Source organism: Simochromis diagramma, unplaced genomic scaffold (genome assembly GCF_900408965.1).
Source record: "Simochromis diagramma unplaced genomic scaffold, fSimDia1.1 OVJJ01000486.1, whole genome shotgun sequence".
NCBI classification, from domain to species: Eukaryota; Metazoa; Chordata; class Actinopteri; order Cichliformes; family Cichlidae; genus Simochromis; species Simochromis diagramma.
In genome coordinates this window covers 3,665,036-3,687,810 of record NW_024387047.1, presented here as the reverse complement: position 1 = coordinate 3,687,810, position 22,775 = coordinate 3,665,036, and the positions used below count along the sequence as shown (strand labels likewise).

The 22,775-nt window shown below is 41.6% G+C and overlaps 2 protein-coding genes across 3 annotated transcripts in view; both read right to left on the bottom strand.

Annotated features, from left to right (window-relative positions):
• Positions 1 to 1,575: 1,575 nt before the first annotated feature.
• On the bottom strand, positions 1,576 to 5,612 carry vox (ventral homeobox). Its single transcript, XM_040044641.1, has 3 exons — positions 2,423 to 5,612; positions 2,111 to 2,337; positions 1,576 to 1,998 (listed from the first exon to the last, which is right to left on the bottom strand). The coding sequence occupies exons 1-3, from the start codon at positions 2,685 to 2,687 to the stop codon at positions 1,744 to 1,746; spliced, it is 747 nt and encodes a 248-aa protein (XP_039900575.1). The 5' UTR covers positions 2,688 to 5,612; the 3' UTR covers positions 1,576 to 1,743.
• Positions 5,613 to 7,295: 1,683 nt separating this feature from the next.
• Positions 7,296 to 22,775, bottom strand: part of LOC120741660 (kinase non-catalytic C-lobe domain-containing protein 1) — a 60,249-nt gene continuing 44,769 nt past the window's right edge. Inside the window, exons 17-31 of one of the 2 annotated variants that reach the window (XM_040044640.1) lie at positions 21,834 to 22,093; positions 20,411 to 20,772; positions 19,465 to 19,558; positions 19,254 to 19,351; positions 18,983 to 19,167; positions 17,161 to 17,271; positions 16,868 to 17,015; positions 16,623 to 16,781; positions 16,278 to 16,484; positions 16,063 to 16,145; positions 12,762 to 12,915; positions 11,921 to 12,043; positions 11,490 to 11,549; positions 10,892 to 11,049; positions 7,296 to 9,005 (exon numbers count right to left, since the gene is read on the bottom strand). In XM_040044640.1, the coding sequence (XP_039900574.1) occupies positions 8,777 to 9,005; positions 10,892 to 11,049; positions 11,490 to 11,549; positions 11,921 to 12,043; positions 12,762 to 12,915; positions 16,063 to 16,145; positions 16,278 to 16,484; positions 16,623 to 16,781; positions 16,868 to 17,015; positions 17,161 to 17,271; positions 18,983 to 19,167; positions 19,254 to 19,351; positions 19,465 to 19,558; positions 20,411 to 20,772; positions 21,834 to 22,093 (2,431 nt within the window). In that variant the 3' untranslated portion in view covers positions 7,296 to 8,776. Of the gene's footprint in view, positions 9,006 to 10,891; positions 11,050 to 11,489; positions 11,550 to 11,920; positions 12,044 to 12,761; positions 12,916 to 16,062; positions 16,146 to 16,277; positions 16,485 to 16,622; positions 16,782 to 16,867; positions 17,016 to 17,160; positions 17,272 to 18,982; positions 19,168 to 19,253; positions 19,352 to 19,464; positions 19,559 to 20,410; positions 20,773 to 21,833; positions 22,094 to 22,775 lie in introns of those variants that run through there. The other variant, XR_005697662.1, reaches the window with a different exon arrangement.

Sequence of the window (22,775 nt, the reverse complement as noted above, 5' to 3'; positions counted from 1 at the left end):
GGTGTGACTTGTTTAACCGCCTTCGGTCAAGAAGAAAAATCCATACAGTTACGCAATGTTTCCATCAACTACCCACCACCACCATCAACTTATCAACCATCAACACACACACACACACACACACACACATATATATATATATTGTTATATTTTTTCAGGTGATCAAGGGTGTAGGTGGCTCTTTAGCGCATGTTGTATGCGCATTGAGCAACCTGGTGATGATGCCTTTGTCAGGGTGGGACCGGGTGAGTGTGTGTGTGACCGTAGTCAGAAAACATCGACAGAAAGTGAGAAAGTTTCTTTGATCTTTGCTGACTGAGATGTTTGCCTCGGGCCAGCTTGAAACCTCACACAGCAGGGAACCTGCAGGTTGTTGTTTTGCATTTTTGCCGAGCTTAATTCAAAACATTTGAGCATTTATAGCACGTTTATATCAACCAGTGAATTCCTTCGTTCTTACACAACATGGGTTATGAATTGAAATGTCAAAAAGAGAAAAAAAAAACTGTCGTAAATTTACGAGTTTAAAGAGGAGCCCTCGACCCCCTCATTGAATTATCTCAGACTAGTTTCGAATCGAGCTCACTATCTCCAGATGTCATCACACAATCAGGTTTTAACCTCTAGATCCCTTGGCCATACAAAGCTCCAGACTCTCTGGAGCCAGGTCGGAGCCCCAGTGGTAAGTGTAAACTCTTCAATGAGAGGCCTAATTAGGACTAATTGTTAACCATGATCTCCCCGTTACCTTGCATTTGAAGTGCAGTAGTGGGGACAAACATGTTCAGTCTTTAATTACAGAGGAGGGTTAAAGTCAGTATGAATGGGGGGTGTCTTTTGTTATAAATTTGACCTTTGTAGCAACAAAAACAAGAAGAAAGTGACGTCATTTAGGGTTTCCAGGACGCGTTGTGGAATCCTGATTTAATCTATTGTTATTTGTGTATATGGTCAAATCAGAGGAGATACAGTGATGCGATGTGACCTTTAGCCCCCTTTTGTCATTGAGGTCTGGGAAGCGCTTCCGCTCCCTTAAGGCCAAAACAGAGAGAATGAGGAGGAGCTTCTTCCCCCAGGCTATTCGGGGCCTGAACCAGGTGTAGGACTGGACTCTCCCAAACACGTCACTATAAGACTGGACTCTCACACACGTCACCACACGCACCACCACACATTTCCTATAATCCTATAATTCTTATAATTTATAATCCTTATCTTTATAATCTCTTCTGCTATTTGCACATTCTTTACTGTAAATTCCTAAGTTAATTTGTAAATTTTTGTAGTAAACTGTAAATTGTAAATATTGTAAAACTTTTCTTCTGTCATTTAATGGTCGGGCATTGTACAGCTACAAGCATTTCACCCCCATGTCATACTGTGTATGGTTGTGTGTGTGTGTGACAAATAAAATTTGAATTTGAAATTTGAATTTGAGTCCTTCCAGACCCGCCCTCCTTTATGATGAAAGACAGGATGAGCTATTTATGTGGAACTAATACTGCAATAAAGATGTATCATCAGCTTAATCCTTATAATCTGGACAGAGATAGAAAAAACAAAGAAGTCAACTGCTGAAGCTTAAGGGATAAATTTATTAAAAATAAATAGATGTTTCTTTAATTACATACAAAAAGTTTTCATTGTATACAGATATTTAAAATCACACAAATAAAAAAAACAACTTTGATTGCGCATCTTCGGCTCATTTGTGTAAAGAGAAGTCTCTAAAGTGACAGTTCCTCAGTAGAAATGTGGGTGGTGTATCATTGTTCGATGAGGGTAGTGAGGAGGCATGTGCTGATGGTGGAGCAGCTGCGGGACAGGTAATGGGTAAAAGGGATGGCCCGTAGGAGAGTAATGGGGTAGATGTCCAGCCATGCTGTGGTACTGAACCGGAGACAGAGGCTGAAAAATGACCGGCGGGACTGGGGGAGTGAGATAGTCTTGGACTTCCCGTTTCAGCTTCATCCTTCGGTTCTGAAACCAGGTCCTCACCTGACACGACAAAAACAAAAACAGTTCAGTCAGCATCCGCAGCACTGAGCAAATTGGAGATGTCTGCGTCTTCATAAATCCAAATGTCAAAGAGTTTACTGGCGCGTCTCACCTGAGTTTCTGTGAGGTTCAGCTTCTGTGCCGTCTTCTCTCTCTCCCCGGAATCCAAATATTTCTGTTTGATGAATATCCGTTCCAGTTTTTTGATCTGCTCGGACGAAAACTTTGTGCGAACTCGGCGTTGGGGTCCCGCGTCTTTTCTCCCCTCGTCCACGGAGAGTCTATCCGGGGAAACTCGGTCGCTCTCATACCCGCAGAGGTACTCGCTGACGTCACAAACTAAAAGAAGGAAAACCGTTACAAACTCATCTTCTGCGTAAAGCTCGACTATGCTGTTTAAAGCCAGGAGATGTTGGGTACTTACTCGGTGGGGTGCAGCTTGATGAATCCAGCGAGCACAGTGTTGAGTCCTCGGCCTCGCAGCTCTCCGCTGGCCCCGAGTGTTCGAAGCGTTTAACTGCTTTGGACTTTATCTGCAGGTAACCTTTGCCAATGGGCGGTGGGCTTGGCTGCACCATGCAGGGAATGTGAGGTTTGCAGGTAAGGGTCGTGTCCATGTCAGCACAGTGCCCCTGAATGTTATTGTGATGGTTCTGGGCCAGCCAGTCCACAGAAAAGTATTTCACCATGTTCACAGTGGAGCTGTGACATGTAAATCCGCCAAGTTTGAGAGGGCCTGTGCTGGCCACGGTCGGCTTTTATTGGGGGGTCAGGTCGTATTTGCATATGTAGGGACCCTTGTTAATGCCTGATCGATTCCAATGATTGTGGGATAATGACTTTACATATCCTGTGAGTGTGTCAAGACCTGGCGCCATCTAGTCTGTGGAAACTTTTGAGTCCTTGCATTTCTCTGAACTCAAAGTGAAATTAGGAGCCTCACTCAAAATGATATTTCAGCATTTGCTACTTGTATAAATATAGTTGCTTACATGGATGATATTTTGTTAATATTTCAGCTGAAAAAAACAAACATTAAAGGACCCATGTTGTTTCTAACAGGCATTTTGGCGCTAAATCAGGTTGCTGCGCGTGCAGACAGTAGACTAAGCTACAGCTCAGTTTTCCTTTTAGATAATACTATTAGATTCATTAAGTCAGGATTCACAGTGTATGAGCTTTAGCAACTTTCACTTTAGGTGATTAAACATTGTTACATTTTGAACCCTTTTTTATTACTTTTACAGCACATGGAATTTGAAGTTACCCAATTCTCTTTAAATTATGACAGTTAACCCAAACCGCTTCCCACACTTTAGTGATAATTATATTACGCACATTATAATTATTCTGCACTAAAGTATATTTCGATACTGATATTTGTGTAAGTGGGTCTTTATTACTTTCAGTTAAGTAGTTTCTGAAGAAAATGAAAACATGAATATAAACGATATAAAGTAATAAAAATGGAAACACTGTTAAAACAAATTGTGTACATTTTCAGTTATACTTAGTAGCTGTTTCTGACAATTTTACGCGCAAAAAATAAACAGTTATGGTGCTTTGTTAAGGAGGAAAGGTGTATTTGCTCAATTTCTCATGACAGTTCCATTTGAAATCACAGGCTGGGCCTCTGAGCTCCCTGCTTATCCAGTTTGCTAACAAGATGGAAGCGTAAACAATAATTCCCTAAGAGACGTCTGATAGTAACCAGGCAGAAAGCAACATTTAACAAACAAGATGGTGTGGGCAGCACCTAAATTTGGGGAGCCATTTCTAACGCTCTCGTCACATTTGTGCCTGTAACCCTCAAGCTCCCACTGCAATCAGATGGCGAACACAATGGTCTCCAGTGGTTTCATATTGACATGTGCTTGATACCCCGGCCAGCGCTGGCGCCAGTTACCCAAGAACCAGCGTTTGGCACAGGCACTTCAAACATTACAGATCAAAGGCGTTACAGTAGCAACACAATTAAGGCCGATTGTCGCCTCGTTCACATGCAAATATGCCAAAACAAGCTGCGAGGAAGCTGTGGAGAGGGCGAACAGGCCCAGAGAAAAGAATTCAACTGATCCCCACACATAGATATTAAATATAAAAATAAGTACTTCTAAAGGGTGTTTACTATCCAAACGCTTTCCAGTAGGATAAGCTTTTACTCGCTGGTGTAGTCTACCATCTAGTAGTTGAAGAATGACAGTCCTGCGTCATGTCAGCTAGGTGCCAAATAACCAGACAGACAGCTTTCCGAGAGAAAGCGCCAAACCTGTGGGACTGGCTCTCTGCTGAGATATCTCCACAGGCAGCAGCTCGGTGACAATGCCGCTAAACTGATCGTTTAGTTATATAACAAAGCAGATAAGAGGCTGGTCCTAGTTGTCTCCTTTATCGGCAATCTGTCGTTGTGAAGGCAGGAGTCCATTCAGTCTTTGCGGTCTCTTTATCTCCTCAGCTTTGAAGATGCGCCCCGATCGCGTCAGATAACAATGAAAAAGGCCCGGGACCTCGCCTGCACGCTGAGCCTGTTTCCTCAGCTCTGTCTCCCTGAGAGCTCTGCCTCTGTGTGTCTCAGAGCAACAGCCGCACTGACTGTATTCATTTTTTTTTCTTAGTGGGTCACTAGCTTGGATAAAGTCACTCAGCTGGTTTAGTTTATTCTTGAGCAGCTGGAGCATCAATCTTTGTTTAAAAAAACTCACACAGGAAATAAAGGCATTTAGGACCTTCTGGTTTAAATGAAGCCTTTAGTCATCAGACCCTGGATCACTGGTGGGATAACTGTTTAACTATCCATGACACACTCTATTGCCCAATTACCCAGTGGGCAATAGGTGGGCTGCAGTGTATTACTGAACCATATATCCTATTACTGGGATTTTTTTTTACTGGAAAATCCTAAATAGAGTAAAAAGTGAGAATTTTTTTTCAGTTAAACGTAAAGCAGATGTATGAAGTCTGAGCACCCCTAGAATTATGCCTCAACAGTCTTACACTCCACCACAGTCTCTTGCATGCTTAAAATCCCACTGAGCTTATATTAGAATTGCTTTGAACGGATGACATGTTTCCGATATCCCCAGACGTCCATACGAGATGTCAGAGACAACAGCTGTAGGACACAGTTCATCACAAAGGATGCTCATAAATATCTGAATATTTGTGCCTAAAAAAAGGATTAAAATGGAATTTCAGTGCCCTCCGGTTTGCAGGATAGCATACTAAAAACTGATTTGCCAGTGAATGACTTTCTGCCAAAATTAATGGAGCACAAAACATGAAACATTTCGTTTTTTAGGAGTTATTTCAGTGCTGTGTACAGTCATTTCATATTTATATGAAACACCTAGTTGGAGGGAAAACTGAGCTTTACTTCTACAGTCGTCTGATTTCTGCACATTCATCTCACATATTAGCTTTTACTAAGATCAAAAAATGACGGCTGTTATCAGTATGATTTACAGTATGTGCAGTGCAGATAGGCACGCTTGCTTGGTGAGTAATATAAAAATGTAAAAGCAGATTGTGGTCAGAAGGTTTACACCAGCTTAAAACTTAGTGTAGCCATCATAATATAACTCCCCACACTATAAATGACATTTTAATCCTGTAAACTGCAGGAAGAGGGAAACCCAAGCAACAGCTCACATTCTCTGCCTGATACAACAGCACTCTAACCTGCCATACGGCCAATCTATCACGGATGTTGTCTGACAATAATGAGCTCTGGCAAGAGAAGGTTTATAAAATCTCATTTATTTGGCCATATTAAGCAAATCGTCATAGCACGTCACATTCCATCTCCACGCTGGGTTTCACCGAGTGCGAGAACAGACAGCAGAAACAGGCTGAACATCATTCCTCGAGTAACATTTTGCATGCCGACATCTCATTATGTTCCATCATTTGCTCGGTAATGGCAAGTTTTTGTCACGACTGTGAGCGTGTCTTTCTGCATTTCACCACACGCTATTCTTAATGAATGCAATTACTACACATGGCGCTGTTTAAATGGGATTATTATATTTTAATTTATCAATCTAGTCATGTAATTCTTATTTCAAATCCTAATTGGTAAACAAATAGAAGCTATAGGCTTGTGACCAGCGAGAGGAAAAACAACATCAAGTGTTTTAGAAAGGTGTTCACCCACCATGTGTCACAGGAATATCTTCAGTGCTCCTTGGCATTGATTTTTCAGGTGTCTGGAAAGCTACTGGAGGGATGGAAAACCATTCCCCCAAAGACCATCCCCTCTTTTGGTGTTTTGGAGAATGCATCAGGCTGCAATGTCCCCTCAATTAGGTTGAGATCTGCTGACTGTGAAGGAGCAGTGGATGGGCCCGCTGCAATACTGGATAAGAGAAATCTCATAATAGATAGAAAGGATTTTTCATACAAAAAAAAATAAGGTGATCAATCAGAAACACATTTTTGGATCTGAAGCGAGCCTTCCCTCTGCGGGGACAACTGGAGCCAAACTGTGCCACTTAATCTCGTACCACCTCTGTGTTGAACTTTAAAAAGGAAAAAAGAAAAAGAAAAGAAATAATCGTGCTTTATTTCACTTGAATGACTGACATGGCTGGATTCAAAGTTTGCAACCTATTTACCTCCACTACTTTCCTCTGATGCAATTACTCATGCTCTGCAGGTTTTGCTGTGTGGTGATATAATGAAACGCGGGCCTTTAATCATTTTGGTATATGCACCGTGTACGCACAATATCAGCTGAAATAATGGAGTCCTCAATAATCTCGCATTCACTTTACATTGTGACTGCTATTTGTGCAGAATCAGATTTCTCTCTTTCATCATGTTTTCACAGTCATTTCAGTCACGTTTGTGTAGAAAACCATATGAATTCCCTTCAGAACAGAACTTGGATCTCCCACAAGTTCCAAGGAACCGAGAACATTTTGAGGAACTGCATTTCCAATGATATTAACAGCGTCTAAATTAAATGTCGTGTCAATCGAAACAGGAAAAAGTTCCCGCTCAGTGCTCACTGCTTTCCAGAGATTCTGAAACTTTTTGATGTCGTTGGCATCACTGAGTGCTCAACTACAGCAGCATTTTCTTACTGTACCTATTAAAAGATTGAAACTGCGGAGACCGTCTTTGTGGTTTAATCATCGAGCTGAGATCAATAAAAATCATAATGAAGAGAATTCATGACCAAGTCCAAGCAGTTTGATTAACACTGTAGCCAGAGCAGTTCTGGTTAAAATAAAAATCCCAAAGAAGTGACACGACGACATCATTTACCTGAAAATAGTGTCTTTTTCTCTTATGGGCTGACAGGCATGTTAATTGCTGCTGAGGAGGAACTGTCTTTGAATCCAGCGTCCAGTTCTTATAACAACCACAACACATCGGTGCTTTGTGCTAAATGCTAACGTCAGCAGTCCAACATGCTCACAATGACACTGCTGCTAGTGTTAAAGTTTGCAAGCCACATTTTACGCTCAAAGTTTAATGTGTTGTTAAATTTGAGTTAGATGTAAACACAAAGTTTTCTTAGTCTGCTCTAAACTCAAAGCAGAAATGTCAAGCATGCAACCAGAACTTGCTGCCAGAGGCTCCACTGCAGTCCAAAGTATAGAAATTGCTGTGACTTCATTAATGACTTCTTCTTTCTGCTTTTATTAAAATGCACTAGTATTCCTGGTGTGTTTATGCAGTGCTAGCATAACTCCACTGTAGTAAAAATGTATCAGAAAATGAAAAAGCAGTTTTATATCTAGAAAAATTATTTGAATCATAAAAGAACCACAAGTTACAAAAGCTTTTTTCGACTTCATAGATCTGCTCTTATCTGTAAATTGTAATTAAAGGATGATGACAGCTTTACTTAGTGTGGAAAAGCTTTTTTTTAAATAAAGGTTATGACGTGAAAATTGTACTCATTGAAGATCAAATTATACCGTATGTGCCCCGGGACTTAATAAGTGTGACATCCAGAGCTGAAGTATTAATGAAACAAACCTGACCTCACGACGGCGCTAAATTAAGAGTTAAGAATCGGTGAAGCTGTAACAGTCAGTTAGTTAGTTGTCGGGAGATTTAAGTGAAAACCAAACTACTGGTATGAGGAAACTAGTGAGAGGATTTCTAATGTTTCTGTATAAAACAAAAATATTTGCAGAAATAAAACCTTTACAAATGCTTCAATGCTTTCAAAAGGTGCCAAAAAAGGTCATTTTGGAAGTTCCCCTTAAGGCTCCTCACATATCAGCTGATATTTTGCTTAATGGTGCATATTCTAAATATCTTATAATTGATCATATTACTACACTGCTATATAAAGAACCTTTGGCTTTTTGTGTTTTAGGCCCTCGCACAGTAACTCACTTTATAAATCCGATCTTGGTGTTGGACAAGCATTGTACAGCTGCCATGTTTAGTCCAGATATGCTTACATACAGGTTTTAACAGCTAAATTACAGAAGACGAATGTCAGTATTAGCTGAGGAAGAAAAAAAATTACCCACTACTCCTGTTGGTTTATAGGAAAAAAATGCTAACATGAAAATCAAGCATGTGGGAACAACAGCAGAACCTGTTCATACACAGAGCTGTGAGCTAAGTTCACCTCAGATTCTATATTACTGACTAAAGTTAAGGTGTTTTTGACAAACAGTCAATTGATATCAGAAAATATTTTCCAGTCTGGGACCAGGGAGTGTCTGCACACTGTGGTCTGGGCATGGCGCCTCACTTTGGGCTCGTACATATCCAGGTGTTGACCTCTAACGCCGGGCTGTGAAAGCATGTCTCACTGGAAGGTGGCCTTAACCCTCCTCAGTGTGTCCTGGATCCTCCGTGTCTGGCGCTCGCTCGACTGCTGGAAGTTGGCATCGCTGTTGGCGGCCAAGAGGTGGATGTCCGAGGTGGTGAACCGGGCGATGCGGCGCCGAAGGTAGCCCTGCAGGTCCCGGTCTGGGCTGTAAGGGTACACGGCCTCTTGGAAGGCATGGACCTGACTCACAACCTTTGCTATGCTCCTACAACCAGTGACGGAACGATGAGGATGAAATGGGGAGACACAACAAAGTAACAGTGACACCATTATAAGAATACCTAGGTGGTGTTTTTTTCTTGTAAGCAGCATTCTTAGCTTTGCCTGCGACCTGGTTTAGAGAGCAGGGATAGCCCAGGGTCCACAGTAACCAGCTGTCTCTGCTAGACATGCTCGTGACCCCAGCATCTGGCTACACTGCGTCACCTCTCAGCATCTGGCCCGAAACCTTTTCTTCCAATCAAACGCCATCCCACAGGCGCCATCTGGTGCTAGCGCTACCCTAACCGACACCTCGAATTCAACAGCTGTGCCATTACCATCCAGCCGCCACGTGTTGTGACCTCAGCATCTGGTCAGCCATATTGGAACGAAGGAGAAGGACACAGGAAAATGCTTCCTGCTGGCTGACTTTGTTGTAGATGGATTCACAGAATATGAGGCCTGAGCTCATTTTAAGTTAATGGCACTAACTATTCATACTTTAGGTTACTCCAGGGACGGGTAGCAAGCTAACTTTACTGGCTGTATGCATGTTTGAACAGCATCACTCCTTTAACTCTGACATTAGTGCAAATTCCAGCATGCAGTATAATAACACTTTATGATTCCCAGTGATATTTTTGTGGGGATCTTGATAAGGAGGATTATGCACATGTAGGACTTTGGCTGCATGTCATCACTTTGATTCCACGTTTCAACAAATATTCGACCGGCACAATTTGCCGTTCGTTACTGGCAGTCATTAGTTAGCAGTCCTCATGATGACTGCTCAGAATGTGTTGGCATGTGTGTTTTTCTAATGTGTGTACACATAATTAGCCATGCTTGCTGTTATATTACTCCATATTAGCATCTATGAAATGAGACGGAAGGAACGTTTTATCATCAGTAGTAACAAAAGCATACTTTCACTTAATGTGTTTTGCCAAGTGTTACCTCACCACTATTTTAATTTTTACCTTCGCCAAGGTGCTCATGTTATTTGGCAGCTTCTGTGAGCGTGTGTTTCATTCTGTCTCTAAACACAACAGCTCAACAAGTTTTGAATGACTTCTGATAAAACCTTGTAGTGGTGTAAAGTGAGGTCACCAAGATCTTCAAGGTCAGCTTAGTGATTTACCCTAACCCTATTGGTCGAAGATGGACAGAAAGTCATATAACTTAGAAACTATGACTTTTACCACTGTGGTGTGTATTGTCATCATATAGAAAGTATTGCATGAAGACTTAAGATATTGTGTTTGACCTCTGACCTCTCCTTCAAGGTCAGTAGACTGAGAAAGTCAAAGTGATAGAAATGCTATGCAGAGCTTTTTAAAACTATCTGTTTTACTGCCATTGTTTGTAACACAACATGTAGACAAGTAGGGAATTATGCATGTTGGGATTCTACATATCACATGACTTCAGAACTCAGAGGTTTTCTTCAAGGTTAAATAAGGTCAAACTTTAATAACGTGTCTTTTATCTTTAAATTGCACTTAAAATTTTTCTGCCTTTGTTTGCATTGCAAAATTTAGGAGATTACACTGACATATGGGGATATTAATATCGCAAATATGTCACATCTGACACTTTACATTTGACTTCTTTCAAGTTGACCCCAAAACATGTTCTATCTTTAAAGAAAGTACCTGTCAAGAGAACCTGAATGTGCTGCCTTGTTAGTTAGAAATATACTGTTGCGTAATATTATATAAGAAGCTCAGGCTACCTACAGAAGTAGAGTGCGTGTGGGGGGGAGGGGGGCATTCAGTGGTCATGCCTCACATTCGACACTGTTTTTATTATTTACGATAAAAATCCAAAGGTGAGCAGGCTAGCAAGATAGTACCATAAATACTATACCATACATCAGACACAGCGTACCTCAGTTTGGTCCATTTGTAAGCCCCGGTGGTGAGAGTGAAAGCTCCGATCTCAAGCTGCTGCACGTGCATAGCCAGGATGTGGGCTGAGGGCAGCGTGGGCTTCTTTGTTGTATGTTCACCTCCCATAAGACACAGATCATCACTCTTCAGAAAAACCTGATTAGGAAGCAATACACCCACAGTGAATAAATACGCTCTTACTGGCAGAGAAAATCAGGTCAAAGATACTTGATGGAGTCCAGTGCAGAGGTGATAGCGAGAGCCTCGAAGATTAAAAAGAAAAAAAAGTCAACCCTTTGGACATTTCATAGTCAATAGGCCACGCAATTTATCCTACAAACTATTACAGCTAAAATAGAGAAGTCGGCAAGTGTTTCATTTTGTGTAATGTGTCAGGTTTTTTGGGTTTTTTTGAGCAACTTGGAGCAGGACAACCAGCTGTAAGCACACGACACCCGGGAAAGTAGCTCGAAGCTGTTTTTCTATTGATTTGTTTGCCCTGCAGCCCAGTTTCACAATATGTGGCCATCCTAGCCTTCAGTTACAAACACCATCCGTGTGTGCTCATGCTCAAACACACACACGCACGCACACACCTGCACAGCTCGTAGCTCCTCCAGGATCTCGCACACCTTGGACGACAGATGTTTCCACGCCTGTTGGCAAAGGCAACAGTAGTTTTATTAATCATTACCAAAACAGCAGCTTCCATATAGCAACACTCGGTGAACGTCACCTCCCTGCAGATGGATATATGGAAATTTCTCCTAGTTTCCCCAACTCTGTTTTTTTGTTGTTTTTTTTTAATCACTGCTTTTCAGAGGGGGGGGGGGGGGGGCGCATTCTTCCTCGCTGTGTTTGTTCTTCCTACATCTTATTTGAATAGATTAATTTGAATTTTTTTATTTGTGAAACTAATTAAACACCATCCAAACCCTCTCGCAGTAGAGGGAAACATTTAGCTTGAGGGGCAGCAAGTTATTGCACAAACTTGTGTGAGGAGGAAAGCATTGCCACGGAGCCTTACCGGTAATTGCCTGACAATCACGTTCTCCAGACCTCCGAGGACCTGCATGGCCGTGGCAAAGTTCCTCGATTCGTAGCAGTGCTTTCCTATCCACAGATACTTGGTCAGCAGAGCAACTTGTTTCTGCAGGGGAGGAGAGATTGCAAGAGAAACAAAAATAAACAAAACAAAAAAAGGCAGACAAAGCAAAATGCTAAAATCACGCAGCTCTCTCAGGCTGCATTAATACACACGTACACTGGCAATATATGAAAAATGTTACATGTCAAAGTGCTTTGTGGACACTATGTTTTATCTATTACTCATCTGCTTTCTTGAAAAAGATATCAATGTGAAAATTATTTAACGTGTGTGGAAAGTGTTCATCTGAGAGCTGCACTTGAAGCTCCTTTATGAGGACAGCTTAAATCAGTAGAAGTGAATCCACATTTGTCCAGGAGCTGCTTTTTTGGGAAGCAATGAAAGCTGTTGTCCTTGTCATAGAAATCATAAGCAACACAAATAACTGAAAGAATGAGGTAAAGCTGAGGTGAGGAAGTGCAAAGATAGTTTAAGTGCTCTTTAAATAGTCAGAGTATTTGTCATAACGGTGTGAAAAATGCTCCAAAGTGCACGGATAAGTCCTAAAACAGCTGAACATCTAGTGTGTTCTCAAGATGTATTCTCATTGGTTTGCTCGGCTTTTTGTGAGACTTATTAAGCAGTTAAATAAAGAAGCTACTTTCAGCCTGTGACTGACACCAGAGTTCACGCGAGAAATCAAAGCCCGCGCTGTGACAGCGATGACTCCCTTTTATTCTCACCGGGGAATAAACTCCCACCGAGTTATGGGTCCTCTCACCTTGACAGAGTCGCAGATGACTATTTCAGCAGAGATCCAGTTAGTGACGCTATCAGCGTACGTGAGCAGCCGCTGAAGGTAGCTCTCTGAAGCTGGCCCCTCACGTGCAAGCCCACTGCTCCCCTCTGCTGGTGGAATATGCTGCGACACATTTCTGTTAGGAGAGCGTGAGATGTCGGAAAATCTTCACTGGATTTTATGGCTCTAAGTAAGCGCCCACCAAAAATCCCATGTATTAAAGAACATCTTTAGATTTTCAAATTTTGTATTTTTCCAGGGAAGCTGTGATGGGTACTTCCACTTGTGGAAAATATTATACTTTGTTTATCTGGCATTCACCTGGACCTTTCATGTTTTTCTAGATGTCACCTGAAGAGTCGTCCCACCCACACACTACAAGACATAACTGCACAATTTACATTTGATACACAGTGAAGCCCACAGTTATTCATAGCTCCTCTTTGTTTGTGTCTTTTGTAAAGCAGTGACAGCGTTTTTCTGCCAAATTTAAACTCACTAAAATCTAAAATCTTGACTTTCTTTAAACTCTGTTCGACTATAAAAGCAGAACTAGCCACATGCATACCATTCAGTCAAAGTTTAACTGTGATGAACGCTCAGGTCAAGCGTTGTGAGAGCCCACAGAAATGATTGCTACAGGTGGGTTTAGAGTTGTGATTTAAACTGTTTCACAGAGTCTAGTTCAGGGATGTCAAACTCATTTTTCATGGTGGGCCACATACCGCCCACTGTGATATTAAGTGGGCCACACCAAAGAGAAACTCCTCTTTCTGTCAGTGTAAAAACATTTAACTAAACAGGTTTTTTCCGTCGTAAATGTGTAATTGCAGAAAATGTCCCGGGAGCTCATTGCTCAAAGTGTGTTGTATTTATAAAAATGAAGAATTTGTTAATTCGCAGAAAATAATTCTTGCCATGGATGGACTGTAAAAAAAATTCCATAGCAGATATGAAAAACAGGAAGTTTTCTGTCATTTAATCTTTTATTTACCCTTCTTCCTAAAGCAAAAGGAAAAGCTGTAGAAGTGTGGGTGGAAGCAGACTGAAAGTGAAGCACTACTGTGTGCAGTAAAGTATTGTCCAAGGTGGATCCAAAGACCTTTGACACTGGAGGATATGTTGACCTAAAGGCAGGGCTGCTCAATTAATCGAATTTTAATCACGATTACGATCTGGACTTTCAACGATCATTAAAAATGACTGAGCCGATTAAGATAAGATAAGATAGAACTTTATTTTTATGTCTTTATGTCATCCATAAGGGATGCATTTGACATATGTTTAACATATTATAGCCCAACAAGTTACTTATAGCACTTTAAATATGAGCAATCGCTTTTAGGCAAATACCGGAAATCCGTTTTTGGCAGACAATCACTTTTTGGCACAACACCGGTCTGTGAAAATATTGTCGGGCATAAACCGGTCCATGGCGCAAAAAAGGTTGGAGACCGCTGATTAAGAGGACCCGAGGGAAGCTCGGAAAGCTAAGCAGAAGTTATTTGGAGAGGAGAGTGACTGCCGTTGGTTGAAAAGAGAGGTAAAAAAAACTTCAGTGGTGTTGCACACTATTTTATATTATTTTTTAAAGTCATTGTTAACCCTTTAAAGCAGATCAGAGCAGCACGCTCCGTTTTGTGTAACTATTTTTAAATCCCTGTAGAACCTGAACCGCGTAAGCTGGCGCAATAATTTGTTTTGCATATGAAACCAGAGGAGTTGTACTTACATGTCATGCCATCAGCTTGTCCTCGGTCACGGTTTCCTTCCACACAAAGCTTTGCAAAAACTGCATAAAAAGCGCTTGCAGGAACAAAAACATAATATTCCAGACACACGCTTTGCCGATCCGACCAGCTGTTCGTAACACTTCCCACAGTGAAACAGACGTCAGCGCGAACTATCGCATGTCCGCCATTTCATGGCCGAAACCGGAAGTGACGTCATTTTCGCGGAAATTGTAGTTTTTTACTTGTAGGCCTTAAAAGCCTATACTGGTCATGTTGGACTTTTCTGAATAGTTTCTGTGATGCTTAGAACTCGAATTGCACTGCTGGAAATAGTTTATTTTGATGCACCTGCTGTTTTCCTTTGCAAATTTGCATCATAGGATTGTTTTTTCGTTTTTCCTGCAGTATATAAAAATTGGTGTATCTCCAAAATAAAACTATGAAGACACTCAAAATAAATTTCGTGTTGTTATAAACTATTTTTTGCAACTTTTTTGTATTTAAAGTTTTGAGGGATAAACCTCTTAAATTTCTCCAAGTAGAAATATATGTAAAAAAACCAAAAACGATTTTCAATTTTTTTGTAGTTTATTGCACTTTTTTGCAATTAATGTAGTTACTATGGACTTAATGCATACATATTATTAAAATATGGGCTATAACAGTTGTATAGCAACTTGAAATGCTCCCACAAATGGCACTACAACATATAAAAAAATAATATAAGCTCTGGCGGACTTGGTTCTATAGTAGGCCTTAAAGGGTTAAATAAATATCGTCAAATAATCGAGATCTCAATTTCAGTGAAAATAATCGTGATTATCATTTTTGCCATAATCGAGCAGCCCTACCTAAAGGTGTATTCTGGAAAATGAGCCAGTGAAGATTAGGCAGTTTAGTTTGAGTTCAGTATCACAACTAAATTGTCTTTAACCTGCCAACTCCCTCGTCCAAAGTCTGTGTGCTTCCCACACATTCACACTCTGATGAACTCATCAGGAGCAAGTTGCGATTCAGTTTCTTGCCAAAGATTGTAGTAGCCAGTTAGCGAACTACCAACCTTCCAATAAGTAGAATGTAGAGCAGACCTAGGTGTTGATGGAAACTTTATAAGTAAAATCTTCAGTATGCATATGGTTAAATAGATATATGATAATTTTAGTATTTCATGTACTGTGCAGAGAAGAAGTACAAACAGGTGTTTGTATATGGAACACACACTCTGCATAAAGACTGGAAGAAACAGCAGAGAAAGAAATGAAGTGAATCTGTGAGTGGGGACGCTGAACAGTTTTTCTATACAGGTCACTGAATGTTTGATGGGGTATGAAAATGATGTTAATCATACACTGCGACCTTCACAGGCAACACTTCTCAGCACAATTGAGCAGCTGTGGGTGATTGTGCATAAACATTCAAATGCTCTGCACCTAAAAATCCTTTCATAATAGAGGACCAGAGACCTCTGATCGTTTGCCAAGGTGCTGTGAAAGCTATTTCAGAGGCTTTCAGAGGCTCTCTAATGCAGGCTTTATAGCTTTTGTACTCACTTGTTCGGGGTTGAGACTTTGTCCCTGACTCCTTGTATTCTGGAGTTGAGTAAATGAACTGGATGGCATCCTTGGAACATTTCCTGCATTACAAGAGTTACAAATACAAGATGCAACATGACAAGCTGGTGAATTCTTAGAGACACGGCTCCCTCTAGTGACTTGAAATGATAACAACATTAGGTGGTGTACCAGTCACATAAATGGTGTGCTACCTGCTGCAGGAGCGTGAGCTGTTGGGCTATGTGCTGTGCACTGTACTCATTTTGGCTGAAGGGCAGTCGTTCTTCATTGTGCAAGCAAGTGCTGGAGAGCTCATCCATCAGGGAGCGGTGACAAGGCATGGGCAGAGCCACAGCAATGGAGAAGGCCTTCTCTTTAGACATGGATGCAGAGGGCTCCACCACTCGCGAGATCCTCCACTGCAAAGTTCACACAGAGGCTTAGAAATCTGGGAAGCCATGTTTAGGGCAATAAAGACTTCTTGTTAAGGGATCTGATCTTATTGGAAAATAGATCAAGATGAAATTTGGCTCAACAACAAGAATGTAAATATTGACCTTTTCCCCAAGATCCTCAGTAGATGAATGCAAACACCCAGAGTCATCGACTTCGTCAAAGCTGATTAGGCTCCCTGTCAGATGGCTTGCTGCACTCATACTCAGCGGGCTGTGAAGACCAATAAGCAAGGCTTCCCCTTGGCTGTCTACAGGAATCACCTGTGGAAGCATTAAATCGAGAATATTTGAGAATATTTTTCATTCAAAGGAATGGCGCTGTACACAGTGTGTACATATCTGGCTACCTCAGTATTAAGGAACTTTTCTAACACGTCCACGAGGCTGGAGTTAGGCACAAAGTCCACTGTTCTGCAGTCTGTTATCCAGAAGTGAAGCAAGTGCAAACTCCGATGGAAAACCTTTTCACTGTCTCCTGACAAATCAGGTCCCTCCCTGAAACGGGAAAAGAAATAAAACCCACATGTAACGTGTTTCATACCGTGTGCCACATTTTGATTAGTCATTTATTGGAAGAATTGGAACTGCACACTGCTCAGAGCTGTTCCTCTGTCGTCCTGAGCTGCTGGTTGTACTTTACCTTACAGCACAGATGAATTTATTCATTATGAACTGCAGTAACTGCTCAGGAGTGCAGAAGAAACGATACGTATACAGGAACTGCTGGATGTAGCCCTCCACAGCTGCATTTCTGTGATGAAAACAATCATAGAGACACTAATTAGAAATCAGCACAAGGCATTATTAGAAACATGATATATAGAAAAAAAAGAAACACGATATGTAGAACAGATACACAATATACAGAAAGGAATATAAAAAAATTCGCAAACCGTCCAGACCCGGCAAATATAACATACAAGAGGTGAAGTTGAAGGAACTCTGAAGCAACTTCCTGCTATATGTGAGTTACCCTACATGTCCTACATCTGGATCTTTTCCCACACAGATGTGTAAATTTCACAAAGCATTTTAGGGAGAGATCCTTCCGAGGTGCCCTAAGCTACTTTAACGACTCCTTTCAACGTGAGGGAGCAGTGACGTCACTAAAATCACAACATTGTCAGTGGTGGTGGGTCTCATGTGAGCCGCCAGATAAATGGGAATTTATAAAGACCCTCTGTGTTTAGCTGAACCTGCACTTTGACTTTAAGGCAAATTAAAAGCTACTTATCTGTGAGCCAATTGTTGAGGACAAAAAAATGCCAAAATTGTCTGTAAGTTGTAGTACTGGCAATAAAGCCCCCAAAATCTTGGAGGGATCTAAGGGGAAACAGTTTGATGTGTGGAGGATGATGTTTGAGAGCCTTAAAAGTTTCTTAAGCACAGGAGAAGACAGCAGAAAGACAAAAAGATGGAAGAAACACTACAAATGCTATCTGACCGAGCTAAGAAGCTATTGTAGATCTTATAGCTGATGCTGTTTGAGGTTAATTCCACTGACGATACGGTTACATGTCCCACCCAGTGCAATAACACCGCTCATTTAAATGATCGTCACAACAATCAGACGACTGGTAACTCGAAAAATGCAGGAAGGAGGGAAACCGCTTCAAAGCGCGCATGCCCTGACAGAAGAAGCCCCATCGCTCTCGGACCTCAGCTGAGACTGCAGGACGACCAGAAGAGCTTCGGCTGAGGACCTCAGGTTACGCGCAAACGGTGTCAGGAGAGCTGAAACACAGCTTGGTGTGAGCCCAGAAAGGGCCTTAAATTTCACAGAAAAAAATCCCCAAATCAATTAACCAATAACCAATGAAGCGAAGCTAAAATAGAGGAAAGTCTGGCTTCTGAGTTTTTGGACAAGCTGTAGTTTGTGTAGTCTTTATCGGCTCAAACAAAAATATAATAAATTACAATAATATCACCCAGAGGTAATAAAAGGGGATCACCTGAGCCGTCAGCTGAGGGCTGGACGTGAGCTCAGCTGATTACTGTGGAGTGTGACTTCACAGCCAACCAGAATGCAAACCAGAGAAAAACTGCACTTCCAGTTTCAACTAATTGCACCTTTTGATCAAATGTTTCGTACCTAGTTCAAATTTTTAAGCCCTCAAGTTTAGCAGGTATGCTGCCTATCAGCCAATATAGTATATAAGTGTAGTATGCTGACATCCTTACAATTAGTCAGCATTACTGAGAAAAAATACCCTGCAAATAAAAAATTCCAGCTGTAATAAAGGCCTTATTTTAGAAAAAACACCTCAATAAAACATCAAATATATTCTTAAGTTTCCCGTTGTAAGTGAATACACTCTTTTGACTCTGTAAAATCCCTTTGTTGGACACATAAAAAGCAGACGGAAGGTTAAATAACTCAGCCTATGACCTGGATCACAGCACTGTAAAACTTGACTAGAAAAAAAAGAAAGAAAAGAAAATCGACCCTCAATCAAATGTACCTGGCGTAGAGGTATGCCATGAGGCCCAGAGAAGATCCAGCCTGCAGAGTGCTCTTCCCTTTGCTGGTACCAAAACTCAAGACTGAAATGTCCTCTGAGGACTCGAGGTCCAACGACTCGAGTTCACAGACAGCCAAAGAGGGGAGCAACGAAAGCTCCAAACCCCACTGATCCACACTGAGAATCTGTGGAAATGAAAGAAATTCTATCAAGCTTACAAGAACTGGGTTGTTAAGTATGATGCATAAGATTTTTGGGTAAGCTTCTGTACCTCGAGGTATTTCTTCACACTATCCAAGAAGGCTACTTTGGACCTGAGTTCCTCGAGCTGTGACTTGAGTTTAAAGAGCATTGGCTTGCTCTCAGGACCTTTGGAATACAATAAAGGTACAATACACACACACAGTCTTTACATGCTGTATCAGAAACACAGCATTTTGCCATTTTCATACTCCTGCGGCGTGTTAAAACGAGCACCCAACCTTTGTTTTTCCTCTCTTGTTGAATCAACTTCTGGTAGAAATTTCTTGTTTTCTTTAGATTCCTTGTTTCAATTACAAGCTGCTGCTGCAGTTCCTGTTCAAAGGAAATCACACAGAATCATACAAAGGCCCTAAAACTACACCACATGCCTTCTGCTGAAAGAAGCCGTCGGGCATTTTAAGTGTGTATGGGCCAGTGTTTTTTTTTTTTTTTTTTTTTTGTCCTCTCTTCACCGTGGCAACAGAAAGCAACAGCTCTTTTGAAGTGAACTGAGTAAGAAGTCGCAGCATCGCAGCTCTTAAGGTACGTTTATTAGCTTTCACGCAAACCTTCAGAAGGAGCAGTGGTGCCATCAAAGCGCTCAAACACAAGGATGATTCATTAATATTCTTTTGCAAATGATAATAACTTTCTCTGCTGAGGGCTAAGTTCAACATATTAATATTCAGATCCAGTTTGGAGAGAATAATATGCCAATTACCCTAAAGTCCCCCACATGTTCTCGTCCTATTTACCCCAAAGCCTGACCGTGCCCCACTTCATTACAGATAGGAAAATAAGTCCCACGCTTAATCAAAAAACTTGACCAGGTGAGGAGCTGAATGAAACAGAGAAGCACTCGATTTCAACCTCAAGCAGCACAACCAAAACGATTTAAACTTTAACTTCACAGGATATTTTGATGGAAATAACTTATCTCGGCTCAGGGCACAGAAGACTGTATTTATTAGTTTTTTTCAAATGCCTTAAAAAAGCGATAAAACATTTGCATTTACATGAATTTATAGAATAATCCATTGAAATTGCATAACATTTAATACATACACATTTAATGTAAGCGGCATGAAAACTGATAAATAAATCATGGCATCTCCCGTTCGTTCAAACGCTCAGGGTTAAGGTCAGGGATGATTCAGAGGCGGTGGCCATCGTAGCTTTACCCACCTGTGCTTTTACGTCCAGACATGGCGATCCTGTGTGCTGTCCCAGATTCCCTGCATACTGGATCACATCGGGACTAAAGCACTCTTCGCCGAAGAAGGCCAAGGCCCAGTCTGGGCTCGAAATGAGGCCAAGACCCTCTGCTCTGAAACCGGAGGAGAGAAGCCGCTCAGACGCCACGGAGTCGCTGTCCTCCATGTCCTCGGAGCAGTCTGGGCTCATCTGCTCATCGTGGGCTCCTGTAAGCCTTTCCTCTCTCTCTGATAGAACCTCAGCTTCAGAGGGGCTTTCATCGCTGCCCCCCACTGAATGACCTCTTCCTTCCATGACCCCCAAGTCTGAACTGTCAGCGTTCACGCCTGGAACTGTAAATAAAGACAGAAGAGAGAGAAAGAGAGAGGGATTGGATCACATGGAGAGTATAAAAAAGGCAAACTGGATTTGTGAAGTAAACAGAGAGACAGAGAGAGAGAGAGGGAGAGATCCAAGGGTGGCGCTGAGGGTGTTTGTTGCTAACCCTCTCGTGGCTGCACAATGCACTTACTGTTTAACAGATGCCCTTAAAGCAATTCACAGTTCAGTCACTATCCTTTTTTTTTTTAATTTCAAGTATCTGTTCAGAGCCTGTCTGTAATCAAGACAGCCCATGTCTAACATACTTCAGTAATGACAAAAACAGACCCAAGTGTGTGTTTGTGTGAAAGTCACTGACCGGGAATGAGTTTCAGAGAAAAGGGAGAAGAAAAAAAAAGCCTTTGCAAGTTTGCTAGCACGCCTTGGACCCTTCTGAATGAGCCGCAAACTTAAGAACAGCATCCAACAGCCGGCAATGGCCCTCATGACTGCAGTCAGCAGCCAAGGCGATAGAAATATACCAAAACATCACAGAGAGGGTGGAGTTTGATATCTAAAAACAGGACAGAATCTGCATGAATATCAAATCCCTTCATCTACTTAGTTAAGAAGAAAAAAAAAAGTACTGCGCTTGTTGTACTGTGTTACAATACAGCACTTGCACATAGTACTTAGTTACAAGTTTATTTTACTTGTACTTGAGCAAGTGAAAAATCAACATTTCCTGTAAGCAGCAGTAATGTCTCCTAATCCCTAATCTATTTATGGGAGCAGGTTTGTAACTTAAACAATCCCATCTTCCTCACATGCCATTTTTAAAATCAGATTATATGCTGAATTTAAATGTATCTCAAAGGAAATCATGGCTGGCTCAATCACTCACAGCTGAAGATGAAAACCTCAGTCTGCGGGCTCAAACAGGTGATGCTCAGAGCCTGAGAGGGAGCACTTTTATTTGATTTGTTCATCCAGTTCAGCCTATGCATTTCAGAAACGGATCCAAAATATAACCGACTGTGAGAACTCTCCAATAAAAAAGAGATAGAGGTCAACAACCAAATCTTTCTCCTACCTTCACTGATGCAGTGCTGATTTTGCTCTGAACTCAATCTGACATCCTCGAGTACAGTCCTATTTTCTGCATGACAGGACTGGGCCTTGGTTTCTTCCCAAAAATCCCCAGCAACAGGACTGGACGGGCGGAAGTTTCCATTCAGATCGAGACAGCTGTTCAGGCAAACTTCTCTCTTCCCTCTCCTGACAGCGGCTATTGAGGATGGGGTAACGGTTGCCCTTTTCACAGCCTTTGATGGAGGCTGATCATTAGAGCTGCTGCACGGGGCACAGAAAACACACAGCATGTTCAAAGCAAATAATAATTAGCACTAACTGGGGGAATATTGCCAATGACAAGCATTCAAGTAAGCAGGTAATAGGCAATTCAGAGAAAACACACATGGTGATGATAATAACTGAAACAGTCAACAATGCAAAGCACATACAGCACTCAACTTCACAACGGATTTGCTACTTTAATCAATAATGTACTAGAATACTGGCTCCAATGGAAAACTCGCAAAGAATGAAACAAGGCAGCCACTGAACATCTTGGAGCTTATCAGTAACATTATGCACTTGCAAATTACACCAACTGAGCCGCACAATTAATACTGTGCCAAAACAGACCACTGCAGTCCTTGTCAGGGTTAGAATGAAGCGTGTCTTCATCAAGTTCCTCAATCCCTTCAGAGAATCTGAAGCAGTGGAGGAACAGTGGAGAAACCCTTCACAGCTGAGCCCTGTGAACGAGCCCACAGCCAGAGGAAAAACATGTCTATCTCTCTACAAAGCTGTGTCGTCTCTCTACCAGAGCACATTAAAGGGTCTGTCATATTGCCCTGAGCACAAGAGCATGAGCAACGCCTGGATGAAAAGACGTCTGAAAGAAGTGACAGGCTCGCCTCTGTGCTCGTCTCTTTCTTATGTTTAAATACATGCATGCATTCATCCATAC

Coding starts and splice junctions, on each gene's coding strand:
- vox (XM_040044641.1), bottom strand. CDS start 2,687: ATGGTGAAATACTTTTCTGTGGACTGGCTGGCCCAGAACCATCACAAT. Junction 2,338..2,422: donor ATCAAGCTGCACCCCACCGA/GTAAGTACCCAA, acceptor TCCTTCTTTTAG/TTTGTGACGTCAGCGAGTAC. Junction 1,999..2,110: donor TGAACCTCACAGAAACTCAG/GTGAGACGCGCC, acceptor TTGTCGTGTCAG/GTGAGGACCTGGTTTCAGAA.